At 40.6% G+C, this 16,212-nt stretch overlaps 1 protein-coding gene across 2 annotated transcripts in view; it reads right to left on the reverse strand.

The window, feature by feature from the left end:
• The window catches only part of pde4dip (phosphodiesterase 4D interacting protein), a 342,932-nt gene that overhangs the window by 166,314 nt on the left and 160,406 nt on the right, over positions 1-16,212 (reverse strand). For both annotated transcript variants that reach the window (XM_052010871.1, XM_052010870.1), the window contains exon 5: positions 9,859-9,935. In XM_052010871.1, coding sequence (XP_051866831.1) covers positions 9,859-9,935 — 77 coding nt within the window. The remainder of the gene's footprint in view (positions 1-9,858; positions 9,936-16,212) is intronic.

Consider the following 16,212-nt stretch of genomic DNA (forward strand, 5'->3'; position numbering starts at 1 on the left):
CTCCCATTTTGAGCAAAGTATATTTCTTTCATTGACTTTTAACACAAAGCTAAAGTAAAGAATAGCCAGATCACCAGAAAGTACTATTGCACCTTCAGCCAAATCTCCCAATTCTGCTCTCCTGCTGTACTCCTTACTGCATCCAAAACTGAAGCAGGATTACAGCTATTCCCATCGTTTATAACAGGGAAACCACCCAAATAATCTGAGGCAGGTTGGAAATGATTTGAAACCCAGCACAACCACTGAGGTCAATTAATCAATTTATGTATTTTTTAAAACTTTTATTGTGTCTTTGGAAAACAACAAATGTTAAACCATTGTTCAAGAAAGGAGGGAGAGAGAAAACTTTTCATATTTTCATTCATTTCTCTATCTTTTGCATCATCGCCTCCCTTGACATTTAATCTCTGAGGCATGGTCGTGTAGCAGTTAGCATAACGCTATTACAGCGCCAGCAAAGTGGGTTCAATTCTGGCCACTGTCTGTGAGGAGTTTGTACGTTCTCCCATGTCTGCGTGGGTTTCCTCCGGGTGCTCCTGTTTCCTCCCACATTCCAAAGATGTATGGGTTAGGAAGTTGTGGGTATGGTATGTTGGCGCCGGAAGTGTGGCAACACTTGCTTTAAGGGCCTATGCTTATGCCCCCAGAACACTCTATGCCAAAGATGTACTTCACTGTGTGTTTCGATGTACATGTGACTAACAAAGATATCTTATCTTATCCTGCCTTCACAGTACCTCAGACCTTCCCATGTGTTGTCTCCTGCCCTTCAACTTCTCTCTGCATTTTAAAACTGGTTCTATCTCTAACTTTTCCTGTTCTGATGAGCCTACAATATCAACTCTGCTCCTCTCTACACTAATCTGCCTGATTTACTGAATATTTCCAGCATTTTCCATTTTTATTTCCGATTTCTAGCATCTGGGATATTTTACTTTCAGTGAAACTATACCTTGAGCGCTCACAATTTTGGTCTCCTCCTTTAAGGAAAAATCTATTTACCTTGGTGCTGATGAAGCAAAAGTTCATTAGATTGATTGCCAAGATAAGGAGGTTACTTCAAAAGGAAATGATGAAAAGATTGGGTCTTCACTCCCTGGAGCTTGGGAGGTGATCTCATGTTAGGGTGGATGCTGTGAGCAAGTTTCCTCCAGCAGGGTAAGTTAGGATGAGGGAGTAAACCTAGAATAAGGGATTGACTGAGATGAGGGGGAATTTCTTTTCTGGGGGTTGTGAATCTTTGAAATTTTCTGCTAGCTGCAACAGGTAGATATTTGGACCAAAAGGGAATTATATTTTTTGTGGATCAGGCAGGACTATGGAGTTGAGGCCAAAGAGCAGATCAGCCATCTGTTTACTGAATGTAGAAGTAGGCTTTGAGGGCCTATGCTTATGCTCTTGGCCTCTTCCCACAGTAAGAGACATTAGTTACAAACCTCAAAGGCATGAGGAGGATGGAATGTGCACCCTTGAATTTCCTGGAATTATTGACAGGAGTTCCAGCTCTCAGCAATATCCTTTTTGCCTGAGTTTATTGATTAGACCATTACAAGACACAGTGAAGAATAATTATGCATAATGAAGATGACAATCTACAATCTGTATTGATAACAAGATGTGAGGAAAAAGAAGTAATACCTTTATAGGTTGCAGCATAGCTATTATCTATACTATTCATTTGATTTTGTAACTTGGGCCATGGTTTAAAATATATTTTCTGTAAAGTCTTCATTCGTATGAGAGAGGAATAACCCTGAACTGTACTGCTCACTACAGTTCCACAAGAGGGTGCAAAAACCAAATACATCCAGTGCAGTGCCTAAATTATGAGATGATTCTGCCCATTCAATCTGTTTGGAGATGAAACACTGACACTAAACAGCTGATCCTGAAATTTTTAAATTGTGGCAATTTCTCTTCAGTAATTAAATTTAGTTCCAAGCAGACATGCCTGATGATGGGCGAGTTGTCTTCTTCTCATGGTATATTTGCTTATCTGCTACCTCAGCAAGGTAGATTTGTATTGGTCAGACTCATGAGCATGGTGCAGTGTTTCTGTGCATCTGTCAGTCAGCTAATGTGCTTTTTCTGAACATGCCAAAAATACATCAAGTTTCAAAGTTAGAACTGAAAACTCAAAGTGACAGAAATTCAACTGTTTTTAAAAGATTAATTTCAAGATCAAATACATGATAGTGGATGGGTTTTGCAGTTAGCCATTTCCTGACAATCGACAGACTGTGAAATTTCCTGTGACAACTAAGGACAATGATATTGTGACGTCCTCAGCAGGAAGCTGCATCAACAAGTAAAATAGAGTGTTTCATCAACTAAACTGATTGAATAATGCTTTCTGAGGTATGCAGAGCCTGAATGAGGAAGTGCAGTTTAAAATGTTTGCTTTTATGTAACACCATGTCCAGAAAAATAAATCAACAGAAGCAAAGAAAGATGGGATAAAAAGAGAGAGGTAAAAATAGCAGGAGAAATATCAATAAAAAACATTTAAAATAACCTCCAATAATTAAAACCTGAGGGAATGAGAATACAACACTTATAAAAGGACATGTTCAGTGCCAGAAAGATTTTTTCATAGTATTCAAGATTCACCATGCTGAATTCTTGACACCTGAATGGACAAGCCCTAACACTGCCTTGTGTAGTGGGTAACAAGTGACTAAATACAGTAATGCCTTTCAGGCTGAAAGCCTCACAATTTTTCCTACTGCAAAATACAGGCCATTATTTCCACTGCAAAGAATCTAAAAGAGTGTGTCAGGACTAGGTTATATGCAGTATTACAGTATATCCAATCCACCAGATGGTGCCAGACATTCTTAATAACAATACGTCTCCTATGTTCAGAAATTTCTACATGTAGATTATAGATCAATTACTCAGTATTATTTATCTGAGCATGATTCCACAACCCATGAGAGTTCTGAGCATATCTGCAGCATGCGAATATTATAGAGTGCTAGAAGTAGAATTTAAACTCTCTTGTCCATTGTTTGCACTTGTGGCCAAACTGAGTTTTCCCAGTACAAAGTCTGGTAATTGAAACTGGTCTCTGCACAATATTGCTGCACCAGCAAATTAATCCATATCTAAAAAATACAACTTGAGCATTTATACCTAGCCTCAAAATAAAGCTGCAAATACAGTTCTGGAGTCTGTGGCTAGAAGGAAGCAAGCAATCTCATACCAGTTGTGTTTCATCTTTCATGGGTACGACTCTAGAGTTGTACTCCAGCCTAGTGTTTGGGGAAAGAGGAAAGATCTGAGGAGAAAAATCCAAATACCCACACTTTCATAATGTTTAAAATTTAGTTGTCAATGGAAGGAGTTGTGCTCAGCTGGACGGTAGTATCCTTAGCCTAATGAACTGGAACTAATATTAAAACTATCAGTCTCAAGCAGGTATCTGCAGTTTAAATGCGCAATGGACAGCTGCACACTCTTAGAGCAAGCAAGCCTATCCACTGCAGTAATATCTAAACAAATGCAGCACCCACTGAATTCCAACATGCAATCAAATGTCAGTTGCACACTGTGTATCATAAATTCTGATTGGAGGTGAGAAAATGAGGAGGTAGCTATCTGAAAAGAATGCTTCCAAGTGGAATAAAACCCAGATGGATCTGATTAAGGTTTTGATCTCACCAGCTAACCTATTAATGGAATCCTTCAGGGACATAGATTGAACAAGCTTCCTGCTGGAGGGGAGCCAATCTGCATGACAAATAGGAAATTGTACAACCTACCCTTCCTCCACTCCAGAACAAAACTCACTCCAATCTCAGTCAATAAACTATTGCATACAGATAAGGGCTGCATATGCACACATTTGGAAGTCAAGCACCAAGTGATTGTCAACTAGTTCACAAATCTAAACAAGAGAGTTGGCCTTACACTTAACATCAGCAAAGCAAAGGCCTTATACCAACCCGCCCCTGCTGCACAACACCACCCTCCAACAGCAACGGTCCATGTCAACCCCTGGAAAGCATGGATCACTTTCCATACCTTGAGAGCTGCCTCTCAGTGAAGGCAGACATCAGTGATGAAATTCATCACTGGCTTCAGTGCTCCAGCACAGCCTGTGGCCATCTGAAGAAGAGCATTTGCAGATCAATACGTCTAACTCAGCTCAAAGCTCATTGGCCTTTGAGCAGCAGTGATTCCTTCCTTCTGTAAGCTTCTGAGACATGGACTTCCTACTGCAGGGAAGGTCACCTCAAAATCTGCCAGATCCACTGGGAGGATAAATGAACCAATGTCAGCATCCTTTCCCGGTCGAAGATTCTAGCATCGAGGCTCCAATTACACTAATCTGGCTCTGACAGGTAAACCATATGATTTACAAGTCCGACAGCAGACTCTCAAAACAGGCATTCTATTCTAGGCTATTCATGGCAAGAGATTACCAGGAGAACAAAGTAAACGGTTCAAGGAGGTTATCAAAGCCCCCTTGTCTCATGAACACTCAAAATGGAGAAGGAGCATTCAGAGTGGAATTAAGAAGATAGAGTACAGGCGTAGATTGGCTAGAAACATTAAAATGGAATGCAAGAGCTTCTGTTGGCATGTAATACATGAAAAGACCAGCATGGGAAAATGTGAATCCCTTACAGACAGAGACAGGAGAATTTATATTGGGGAATAACGATATGACAAAGGAATTAAACAATTCCTTTGCGTCTGTCTTTACAGAAGACTCAAAAAAAATCTGCCATGGATTCCAGAGAACAAAGGGGCTTGTGATAATGAGGAATTGAAGGAAATAAGCATTATTTTAAAAAAAAGTACTAGAGAAGTTGGTGACACTAAACATGATAAATCCCAAGGGCTCAATGATTTATATCTCAGAGGTTTGAAAGAGGTGGCTGTGGAGATAGTGAACACTTGGTTATTATCTTCAGCCCGCGATATCGTGCCGAACTAATTAAACAAATGACACCTAATCCCTTCTGACTGCATCCTTCCATTCTCTGCATATACATGAGCCTTTCATGGCTCTTAGATATGAGCCATATCTAACAGCCTTTTAAATGCATCTATAATATCTTCCTCCACCACCAGCCCTGGCAGCGCATTCCTGAAGAACTCCCTTTAATTTTCCTTCTGCTTACCTTAAACCTATGTCCTTTTGGTTTTGTATTCCTACCATGGCAAAAAGATTCTTATTATCTACCCTATCTATGCCTCTTATAAATTTGCATACCTCTATCAGGTCACCTCTCAGTCTCCTTTGCTCCAGGGAAACAAACCCAGCCCATCTAATCTCTCCCATGATTAAAGCCCTTCAAAGCAACATTCTGTGAAGAACGTCCTCTGCATTCTCTCCAGCAGAACCACATCCTTCCTACAGTGTGGCAACCAGAACTGCACACACTCTGGGTGGTCTAACCAATGTTTTGAAAAATTGCAATATAACATCCCAACTTTTATAGTCTATGCCCCGACCTAAGAAGGCAAGCATCCCACATGCTTTCTTCCCACCCTATCTACCTGTGTTGCCATTTTCAGGGAACTATGGACTTGAACTCCAAGGTCTCTCAGTACACCAACATTACTTAGCACCCGACAATTTAGTGTAAACGTTCTATCCCTATCTGACTTTCCAAAATGCATCACTTTGCACTTGTCATCTGCTCCAACCACCCTTCCATATCCTGCCGTAGCCTTAGATAACCTTCCTCATAATCTACAACACTAGCAACCTTTGTGTCATCCACAAACTCACTAATAGTACCTCCTACATTCACACCCAAGTTGATAACATATATCACAAACAACAAGGGTCCCAGCACTGATCCATGTGGTAGACCACTGGTCACAGACTTCCAATCAGAAAAGTATCCTTCCACTACTACCCTCTGCCTCCTATCAACAAGCCGATTTTGGATCCAGTTAACCTTGGATCCCATGTGCATTAACCTTCTGGAGCAGCCTATTATGCATAACCTTGTCAAATGTCTTACGATAGGCAATGTCTACTGCCCTGCCTTCATCAACCTTCTTAGTTACCTCCTCAGTCAAATTAGTGAGGCAGGATATGCCCCACACAAAGCCATGCCGACTTTCCCTGATCAGCCCTTACCTTTCCAAATTTACATAAATCCTATCCCTTAGGATTTTCTCCAATAATTTCCCTATCACGGACATAAGACTTACTGGCCTGTGGTTACCTGTTGCTCTTCATAAATAAAGGAACAACATTAGCTATCCTCCAGTCTTCCGGCACCTTACCTGTGGCTAACAAAGATATAAAAATCTGTCAGGGCCCCAGTTTCTCCTTTCTTGCTTCCAGTAGCAACTGGGTTAGACCTCGTCCAACCGTGGATATTCATCAACCCTTGTGCATCTCATGCTTCTTAATAGTGACCTGCTCCAGATTATCCTGCAAACAGCTAACCACAGTACACCTCCACCCACCCTCGTTTCTCTCAGTTTCTCCAGATGAGGCCTTCCATTCCAGGACATCTAAGATGTCCTTTTTCAGGAAATGGGGCTTCCGCTCACTGTGGTTGATGGAGCACTCATCCACATCTCCTCCATTTCTGCACTTCTGCTCTCACCCCGCCTTCCTTCAGACAGAACAGGGGTAGAGTTCCCCTGGTCCTTACCTTTCACCCTACCAGCTTCCACATCCAGCAAATCATTCTTTGATATTTCCCCCAGCTAAAATGTTATCCCACCATCAGCCACATCTTCCCCTCCCCACCCCTGTCTGCTTTCAACAAGGACCACTCTCTGCGTGAATCCCTAGTTCACTCATCCTTCCCAGGCACTTTCGCCTGCAACCACACGAGGTTGTGGCACTTGAACCTACAAACACCTCCTCCTCTCCACCATCCAAGGACCTAAACAGCCCTTCTAAGTGAGACAGATATTCATATGTACCTCCTCCAACATCGTCTATTGCACTTGGTACTCTCGATGTGGCCTCCTCAACATCGATGAGACCAACCACAGACTAGGCGACTGCATTGCTGAACACCTGCATTCCGTTCACCACGGCCATCTGGAGCTTCCAGTTGCAAGCTATTTTAATTCCCCTCCCCATTCCCACACCAACCTGTCTGTCCTCGGCCTCCTCCACTGCCAGGGTGAGGCCAAATGCAAACTAGAGGAACAGCACCTCATGTTCTGCCTGGCTAGCTTCTCTCTCCTTCTGATCTACCCAGGTCCCCTCACACACACCCTTGTTTCCAAACCCATCCTCCCCAGCCCCCTATCACCCAGTCTCTTTCCCCCCTCTTCTTATTCCATCTGCCCATCACCTTCACACTGGGTCCCCTCCCCTAATTTGTTCCCATATGGCCACCTGACCTACATTTTTTGGTTCCATGTTCCACCATCCGTTCCAATTAGATTCCATCATCTGCAGCCCTCTGTTGCCTCCACCTATTACCTCCCAGCCTCTGTCGCTATTTCCACGCTTCCCTCCCCCAACTGACTCCATCTACCAATCAACTGCTCCATACCTTGCCAGCTCTGGCCCCGCCCCTTCCCCTCACCTCTTTAAACTGGCTTTTGCTCCACTAATCTTTCAGTCCAGATGAAGGATCTTGACCAAAAATGTCCACTGTCCATTTCCCTCCACAGATGCTGCCTGACTCACTGAGTTCCTCCAGCAGCTTGTTTTTTGCTCCAGTTTCCAACATCTTGCAGTCTCCTGTGTCTCCACATACCCCTCCCTGAGCTCACTCTTCTGTGTCCTTGACATAATTGCCAAGAAGCAAGAATGATAACATCAATTATTTACTGAATGTTACGGTTTTCAGCTAATTTACAATCACTTTCAATTAATAGGTACAAATCTCTATGCACTAGCCCTAGCCCCAAAAGAAAATTGTTAGAACATATCACTTGATTCACTAACGGTGCAACTCTGGAACTATAATAGTAAATGTTTCCCAAATATGGCTTTTTAACAACATCAACACCACTCTAAAAATATAATAATTACATATCGTCTCACTTCAAACTTTATATCTGGAAAAAAGTCCAGCAGTTCCAGCTTTTTGGATCTCAACTCGAGGGCCAGAAACATGAAGGCTGGGAGGAATTATTGCCCCTTGCAAACTGTTCAAAAGAGGAAGCATAAGATTTGGAAAACTGGACACAGTTGGATACTCCCTGGAATTTCACTTGTAGTAGACTAACTATGCAATCACAAAGACCCAATACTGCATAGTCAAATAGAGGACTAAGCAGAAGACAATCAAGTGACTGAGCACATTGGATGACCTGGAGCCACAATAACTTTTTTGGTACTTTCAGGGAAACAGGGAGAGAAAGCAGTCATAAAGTGCTATGGAATTATTTATGGTGTACTCAAGAAACCTCACAATTGCCTATCTAGTTGGTCTGTCCATGGCGAAATATATTAGATTGTTTATTGGAGTGCCCATGATTGAACATATATTTACCATGGAGAGAAACTCAACTTTTCTGCATCATTCATTACACATCAGTCTTGAAGTTGTACCTGCCATGACCCACACTTGCACAACTCACGTGATTTCCATATCAGATTGGGATCAAGTAATATCGTTCCCTGTTGAAGGCTCCCTTTAAGCATTGTGGGAGAGGACGTTGTTGGGTATTCCCTCAGGCAATGTGATTAATGTGACTGGGACTCCATTAAAAATGTCCCATATTTACATTACATCACTGTTGAAAGCCATTCAAATATCTTCAAGGAGCAAATCAGGAGTGGGATGAATTCCTTTCCACTAGCCTGGATGGGTGCAGCTTCAACAACACTAGAAGTTGGACAAAGCAGCTATCTTAGTTAGTGCACTATCCACCACTCCTAATATTCCCATCTTCCACTGTACACACAAGGGCTGTAGTATGCACCATCTACAAAATTGACTGTAGTTATTTGCCCATGCTACTCTGACAGCCCCTCCCAAACCATAACCATTATCACCAAGTAGGATAGGGGTAGTAGGTGCTAGGGAACACCACCAACTGCAGGTTCCATCAAGTTGCACACTATCTAATTTGGAAGTATATTGCTGGTTGTTCACAGTTGCTGGATCTAAATCCTGGAATTCTCTACTCAACAGCAACGTGGGAGTACCTTCACTAGAATGACTGCAGTGATTCAAGAAGGCAGCTCAAGAACAATTATGCCCAGATCCTGAGGGGCTCTGATTCCTCTGCCCATTCACTGATCACTCTACCCCAACCCTCCCACTTGTGAGCTACTAACCTCTTGTAAGCTACTAACCTCTTCCCCATCCACAAAACTAACCCGCCAACCCTCTGATTCACCCCAGTCTCCACAATTTCTATAGAGTCCCTGAACTTTACCAACAACCCAATAATCACCCTTCTCTTCCCTCTGCCATTAAATGGATTACCAATGTGAGCCCAGGTTCCTTTCTACCACCAACCCAAGTTGAATGGCAAAAAGGTATAATACCAGCTCAGTTGGCCTCAAGTTCTATGGAAGTTTACAGCCTCATGATGGTGAAACAGTTACTGGCATGCCCTGCTACAACAACCTACTTCACCCAATGGGATACACTAGAATTTCTGGACAGTCTCTGAAGGACAGTTTCAGATGGTCACCTGGTACATGGCAGCATAGATTCATTATTCGTATCAACAAGAATGTAAAGTATATAATTTATATACTGTGGTGTATTTTCATTAACAAAGAAAAAGCACTTCACATTGTTCCACCAATATTTCAAATTGAGATCATATATGAAGCAGCCAGCTGCTTCCAAACAAATATAACCTTGGTGGAAATTGTGACAGAATTACTTTACAGTAACCGCATACTTTATGACATGCACAATGATTCAGGTGGAAGCAATAACTGTGACTTACGAGGCTTTCTCAAGTAGCCCAGTTTTTACATTCAATTCTCGTTTCAGGCTCTCCACTTCAACTTTCAGCTCGATGTTCTGAAAGGTAAATGATTTGGTGAGCTTTGATAAATGAAGAAAGATAAAAAGATCTACATTTATCTTACACCTTTCATGACTTCAAGATGTCCTAAAATGCTTTACAGCCAAGTACGTACTTTGGAAGTGCAGTCACTGTAGTAACTTTGTAAGTATGGTAGCCAATTTACACACTGCAGTGTCCCATAAAAGCAAAGTGATGAATCACTGGATTACTTATTTTTGCTTATGTTGTTTAAGGGATAAACCTTGGTGAGAAAGCTGTGAGAGACCATTCTTAAAGACAAAATTAATTCTCACTTGGAGAAGCACATGTTAATCAGAGTCAAAACAAATTTGCTGGAAGTAAATTATGCTTGATTGACCTGATTGAGCTCTTTAATGAAATAGAAAGTTGAGATTTATGCATGAATGTTTTATAGTTTGTGGAGATATTGCAGCAGTAGGGATTGTTCTCATTGGAGCACAGAAAGTTATGGAGCGACAAAATAAAGACATATGATGTAGTGAAATACAGTTTCTTTCATTGGTTTTCAGAAGTTGCAAATTTAAAACAATTGACTAAAGAACTGGAGATAACATTTCTTCACATGGGGGTTGTCAAGATCTGAATGCATTCCTTGAATAGAAAATGGAGTTAGATTCAATAGAACTTTTGAAAAAGATACTTTAAAATGCGAAGAGAAACCTGCAGACTTAGGGTAAAACCTGGGGTATGGGCCTAAATTGTGCTGCTGTTTTGAAGAGGCACAAGTACAGCAGGTCTCTTAGAGTTTCCTCTTGTGCAGCAAATGCTGAGTCTATTCTTGGAAAAGCTCCCCTGCTCTTCTTCAATAATACCAAAGGACCTGAGAAGGCAGACAACACCTTGGTTTAATCACACCTGAAAGGCAACATCCTACAGTACAAATTTCAGAGACTGCTTTAGGGTCTTTCGGGTAACCTGACTTTAATTTTGGTGGAGGATTAGACTTTGAGGAAGTTGGTTATGGTTCCTTCAGATGTTCTCCTGGTGTTAGAGCAGATGATTGGGAGAAGCTGTCAGAAATTTCAAATATAGGCCATGCCGGGTAACAAATGGGTTCCGTTTTTACAGATGTCCATAAGTCGATTTTGTCCATAAATCGGAAAATACACAAAAATCATGGTAACCATACCTTCATAGTATTGTAATGAATAGCACCAAAAGCGTACAAAACTGATAAGAAAGAGTAGAGAGAGGAAACTAATTCTGCCATTCGCAGGAAAGAATAAATGTATATACGTATTATGTATGTTGGACCTTTGAACATAATAATATTATGGGAGCTCATTCTAATGTTGTGGTTGTCCGTAAGTCAAGCATTCTAAAGCCAGGGATGGCCTGTAAGGCTCATCCTGAATTTTAACCTTCCTTTCTCTTCTGTGTTGGGCCTACATACAATGCATTTTCTAGATGTTCTTTCCAAGTCAGACTTATGTCTCATTTGCTCATTGTTGCTTTAAACAGTATGCTGTATAATCTGCCGGCCAAGAAAAGCATTTTGTGAATATGACTCTAGAACATTCTTATCCCCTATATCTTTATATCCAACTCTTTGGCATTAAGTAGTGGTTGTACTATTTTTACCTGTACTACATAAATGCATTCTGTACTAACCCAATGTAACTGCACTGTGTAATGAATTGACCTGTACGATCAGTATGCACGACAAGTTTTTCACTGTACCTCAGTACAAGTGACAATAATAAACCAATACCAATACAAGTGGTGAAATTAAGTTCAAACATCAGTTAAAGTTGGGAGCGAACCAAGACCTCCATCTCAACAGTCAGGAACTTTATCAATAGTCAGGAACTTCAGGATCACAACTCTCGCAAGGTAAACATGCTACATAATCTCCATTCTCATGGAAACTCACTGGACTAACTTATTTTGCCATTTTTTAGAGAAGCCACTAATTGAAGTTTTTTGTTAAATTAGAATATTTGCTTATCAAGATAAGCAGTAGATTTGACACCAACCATATAGGAAAGCCTTATGGCTTTGACATTCAAACCATTGGCTACTGCCCAATAAAGATACTGGGCAGCCTAAACCACCACTCTCAGGTTCCAGTTGCTTTTCAGATTAAGACAGCGTGCCGCAGGTTAATTCTCTATCAAGCAAGTAGAAATAGGAGAGGGTGGTGTTCAATATCATTTAAATGCAGAATATAAAATAAATGCATTGCTCTTCCAAGTCAGCTAACTTCAATTCTGGTATATGTACTATTTTCAAAATTTTTAATGTTGCTGTTTTAATTCTATGAGCTAAATCAAATTACTGGATAATTCATAGTTTTGCACTCAAAAATCAGAGATAGAATCTATATTCAAACGATGGTCCTGCATAACCCCTGAATTTATTCACACCCTCCTTTTTAATTATTTCTGAGTAGCATTCAGTCACATTTTATGATTAAACCGTCGTAGGTAATTTGTTGCAGGAAGCGACGCAAGCAATAGTTTCTAAATTTAGGTTTGTTGTCTCCTCAGCAACAGCTCTAAGAATAAACCCAACCTGGGATAAATATGATGCAGAACTCTCCCATTGGTTGGCAGCTCCCAAGCACGAGGCAGATTTTGTGGCAGGTCAGTAATAAACCTGTTACCACATTTGTCATACTTACTATCCACCTAGGGAGTGTGCAAGGGGGAATACTCCGCAGAAGAGGGAATACTTTACATCTAATAATATTCCTTTGAAGTTAGCCCCTTTTATAATATAGAACTTTATTTACCTAGTTTTTTTCTTCTCCCATCTGAGTTCTAAAATCATAAACAAACTGAAATATGATTTTATTGAAGCTTGCAACTTTTAGCACCTTACTAAGGTCATCACTGAGGACTTTGGGTACTGTCTGTGCTGAATTTGTGTCTTCTTTCTGTAACTGTATGGGTTTCCTCAGGGTGCTCCAATTTCCTCCCACATCCCAAACCATGCTGGCAGCTTAACTGACTACTATAAGTTACCTCTTGGTGTAGGTTAATGGCAAAAAGAATTAAAAGGGAGTTGATAGGCATGTGTGAGAGAAAATAAGGAGAAGAGCATGGACATAATAGGTTGAATAGCTCCTTCTGTTTTGCTATAAGACAAGAACTGCCATGTATTTCAATCATTCCTGACATATAAATGTTGACAGGATATCTTACAATGGAAGGCATAATACCAAGATCAATGTTGTTCTCACTTGGCATTTTTATCCCTTTGTCAACAGTTATTTAGACAGAATTTAAGTATCATAAGGAATTTTTTCTTTGATCCTTCTCCTCCCAAATTCAGGGGCACTGAGTCCTATCATAGCCCTGTCCTATCATAGATCAGTAAACTCAGCAGAAACTGGTGATCAAATTTAGAACCTGAGTACAACTCAGTGCTATAACTGAGGAGTAGATCTGCTGACTGAACCACAGGACAGTTTTGAGAATAAGATGTGTAAAAAGCAGAGCACAGGCTTTAGGTGAGTGAAGTGGATTAAAAACACTATTTGCCTCTTATTAGTCACAAGAATGCTATGTTTAAATAGACATAAAAATTATATCTCAGGATAGCCTTTCTGCTCAAACCAAAAACTCAAGAATCACATGCTCAGTGGACATTTGAATTTGCCAACCTGATTTTTCCCAGCTTGGATACTGGATCAGAGTAATACTCCAGCATCAATCCAGCTGATAATGAACATGACTCTCCCTTGGAATTTTAATTTTTCACATGTTTACAAGATTCTTTTGTAATTATGAAGAGTAGGAAACATTTTAACGGGGAGTTTTAAAACAGCAGTCTATCACAAAAACTACAATTTTAGATAGTATCCTTTAAGTAATTATCAGGAAGTGTTACATATATGGCTGCACATGCACCACCCAGTGGGCTGTTCAAAGAAGAAGAAGATGGTGATTTGAGAACCCTTTGCCTGATTGTCTACCTAGGCACATGCTGCTCATGTAACCCAAATACCTCTCAGTGCTTGATGAAGAAAAACAGAGGCACTGAGCAGGAGAGAAGGAGAATATAGCATGGGGGTTGGGAATGTGGAAAGGAGGTTAAGGACTAGTTAGAAAAGAGTATATTGCAGGCTTCTGAAAAAAAAACGTGAGTAAGATATATTATTTTCCTTCTGTCCAGCCAATCTTTTCTTCTCAAAAGATGCATGCAGGTTATTGGAACCAAGGTGTTGGCCTCCAAATATACTTAACCAACCACAGAAAAAAAAACAGACTGTCATAGAGGCACAGAAACCTGTCATCAGCCCACCACATCTGTGCCAGCCACCAAATACCTATTTATACTAATCCTACTTCCCAGCACTTGGTCCATGGCCTTCTATACCAGTGTTTTCTAGTGCTCATCTAAATATTTCAACTACCATCTGGGTGAAAAAAATTCTTCCTCAAATCCCTTCTAAATCTCCTACCCATTACATTAAACCTATGTCTTCTGGTCATGGTCGATCTACCCTATCTATGCCCCTCTTAATTCTGTATACCTCAATAAGGTCACCACTCCAAGGAAAACAAATCGAACCTATCCACTCTCTCCTCATAGCTGAAATAGACCATCCCAGTCAACATCCTAGTGAATATCGTCTATACCTTTTCCAGGTACAATCATATCCTTCTTATACTGTGGCAACCAAACTGCGCACGGTACTCCAACTATAGCCTACTAATGCTTCCTATGGTTCACCCATAACTACTCTTATATTCTATACCCTGGCTAATGAAGGCAGGAATTTCTTATACCTTCCTAACCACCTTATCCACCTACATTACTGCCATCTGGGATCTTGGACATGTACAATGGTTCCTTAATGCTTCCTGACGTCCAACCATTTATTGTGTATATCTTAGCCAAAATAGTCTTTGGGGAAAAATGTGGGACCATGATATAAATATATATGAATTTGGCTCTTATGTCTGTTCGTATGGTAACAGTGATTGCACATCAAGAGTGAATTTAATATGAAGTTGTTACGATCTGGTCATTTCAGTGGTGCAGCAACTGGCACTGCTGCTTCACAGCTCCAGGGAGCTGAAGCCAATCTTGACCTTGGGTGCTGTCTGTATGGAGTTTGCATATTCTCCGTGTCTGTATGGGTTTATTCCAGGTGCTCCAGTTTCCTCCCTTATTCCAAAGCCACGCTCTTAAAGATTGGCTGCTTTAAATGATTATTCAGTGTTGGTTAATAGCAAAAAGAATCGAGGGGGAGTTAACGGGTACGTTGAGAGAAGGTAAATTGTAGGGCCGAAGGGAAATAGGGAAAGGGAGAATCGGCCTCATGGGATTGCTTCCCTCGGAGCAGGCATGAACCTTATAACTACATGGAAGGAAGACATTCAGCCCATAAGAAGATAACAGAAGGTATAAGAATACAATAAACTTCCTTTATATTTTGCTTCCTTTATTTGCAAGCACCCAAAAGGCAGGCAGAACCTTGGTTTAACTCCTCATCAAAATATTGCACTAGAATGTCAGCCTGAATTATTGGCTCAACAACTATAGGGCAAATATAGTTCAAACACGCACTGATCTAACTAAGTTTTCATCCAACTTGCGTGCCTATACATCACACACGTTCATATCCATCCTATAACTCATTCACTTCCTTCTTGAAATAATGGTGGTGAAGATAGCCAATGTGTCTGATTTATACCCCATAAAAATACATCATTTGGTTTCATGGGGCACAATTTTGAAAAATAAATTGTAATGGATCTTACCTTCATTAGAAATAATTCTAACAAAATATGAATTGTTTGCTCGCAACACCGACATATAAAACAACAAATTAAAACAATATATCAAAAGCAGTTGTGATACCTTTATGACTTCTTCTAATATGATTGTGGATTTATGAGACAGTGTGTATATTGTGGCTTTCTCTTATTAAATCTACAATCCCTTGCCACCCCCCCCACCCCCATTTTCACCACTAGATATCATAGCCCAGTTGTTAACCCTTTCCTTGTTGAATATGAAACACTCAACTCATAACCAATAAAAAATGGACAAAATCTATAACGGACTAACTGCAATAATTTTTAAATTATTCTTTCAAAATGGAGAGAGCTTGGATTTCTTTGGTTCTGAACTAAGGAAGCTTGCATGCAAGGAGACAGAAGATTTTAGCTTTACATGAGAGTACAAGTGTTGGTTCTGACTCAAGATCGTAGCAGTTTTAACTACTGATCAACCAGAAAATACTTTGCTGCTCTTTCACTTTCTTCCTGTTCGAGGCGGGCAATGGCTGCTGGC

Source organism: Pristis pectinata, chromosome 3, assembly GCF_009764475.1.
Source record: "Pristis pectinata isolate sPriPec2 chromosome 3, sPriPec2.1.pri, whole genome shotgun sequence".
NCBI classification, from domain to species: Eukaryota; Metazoa; Chordata; class Chondrichthyes; order Rhinopristiformes; family Pristidae; genus Pristis; species Pristis pectinata.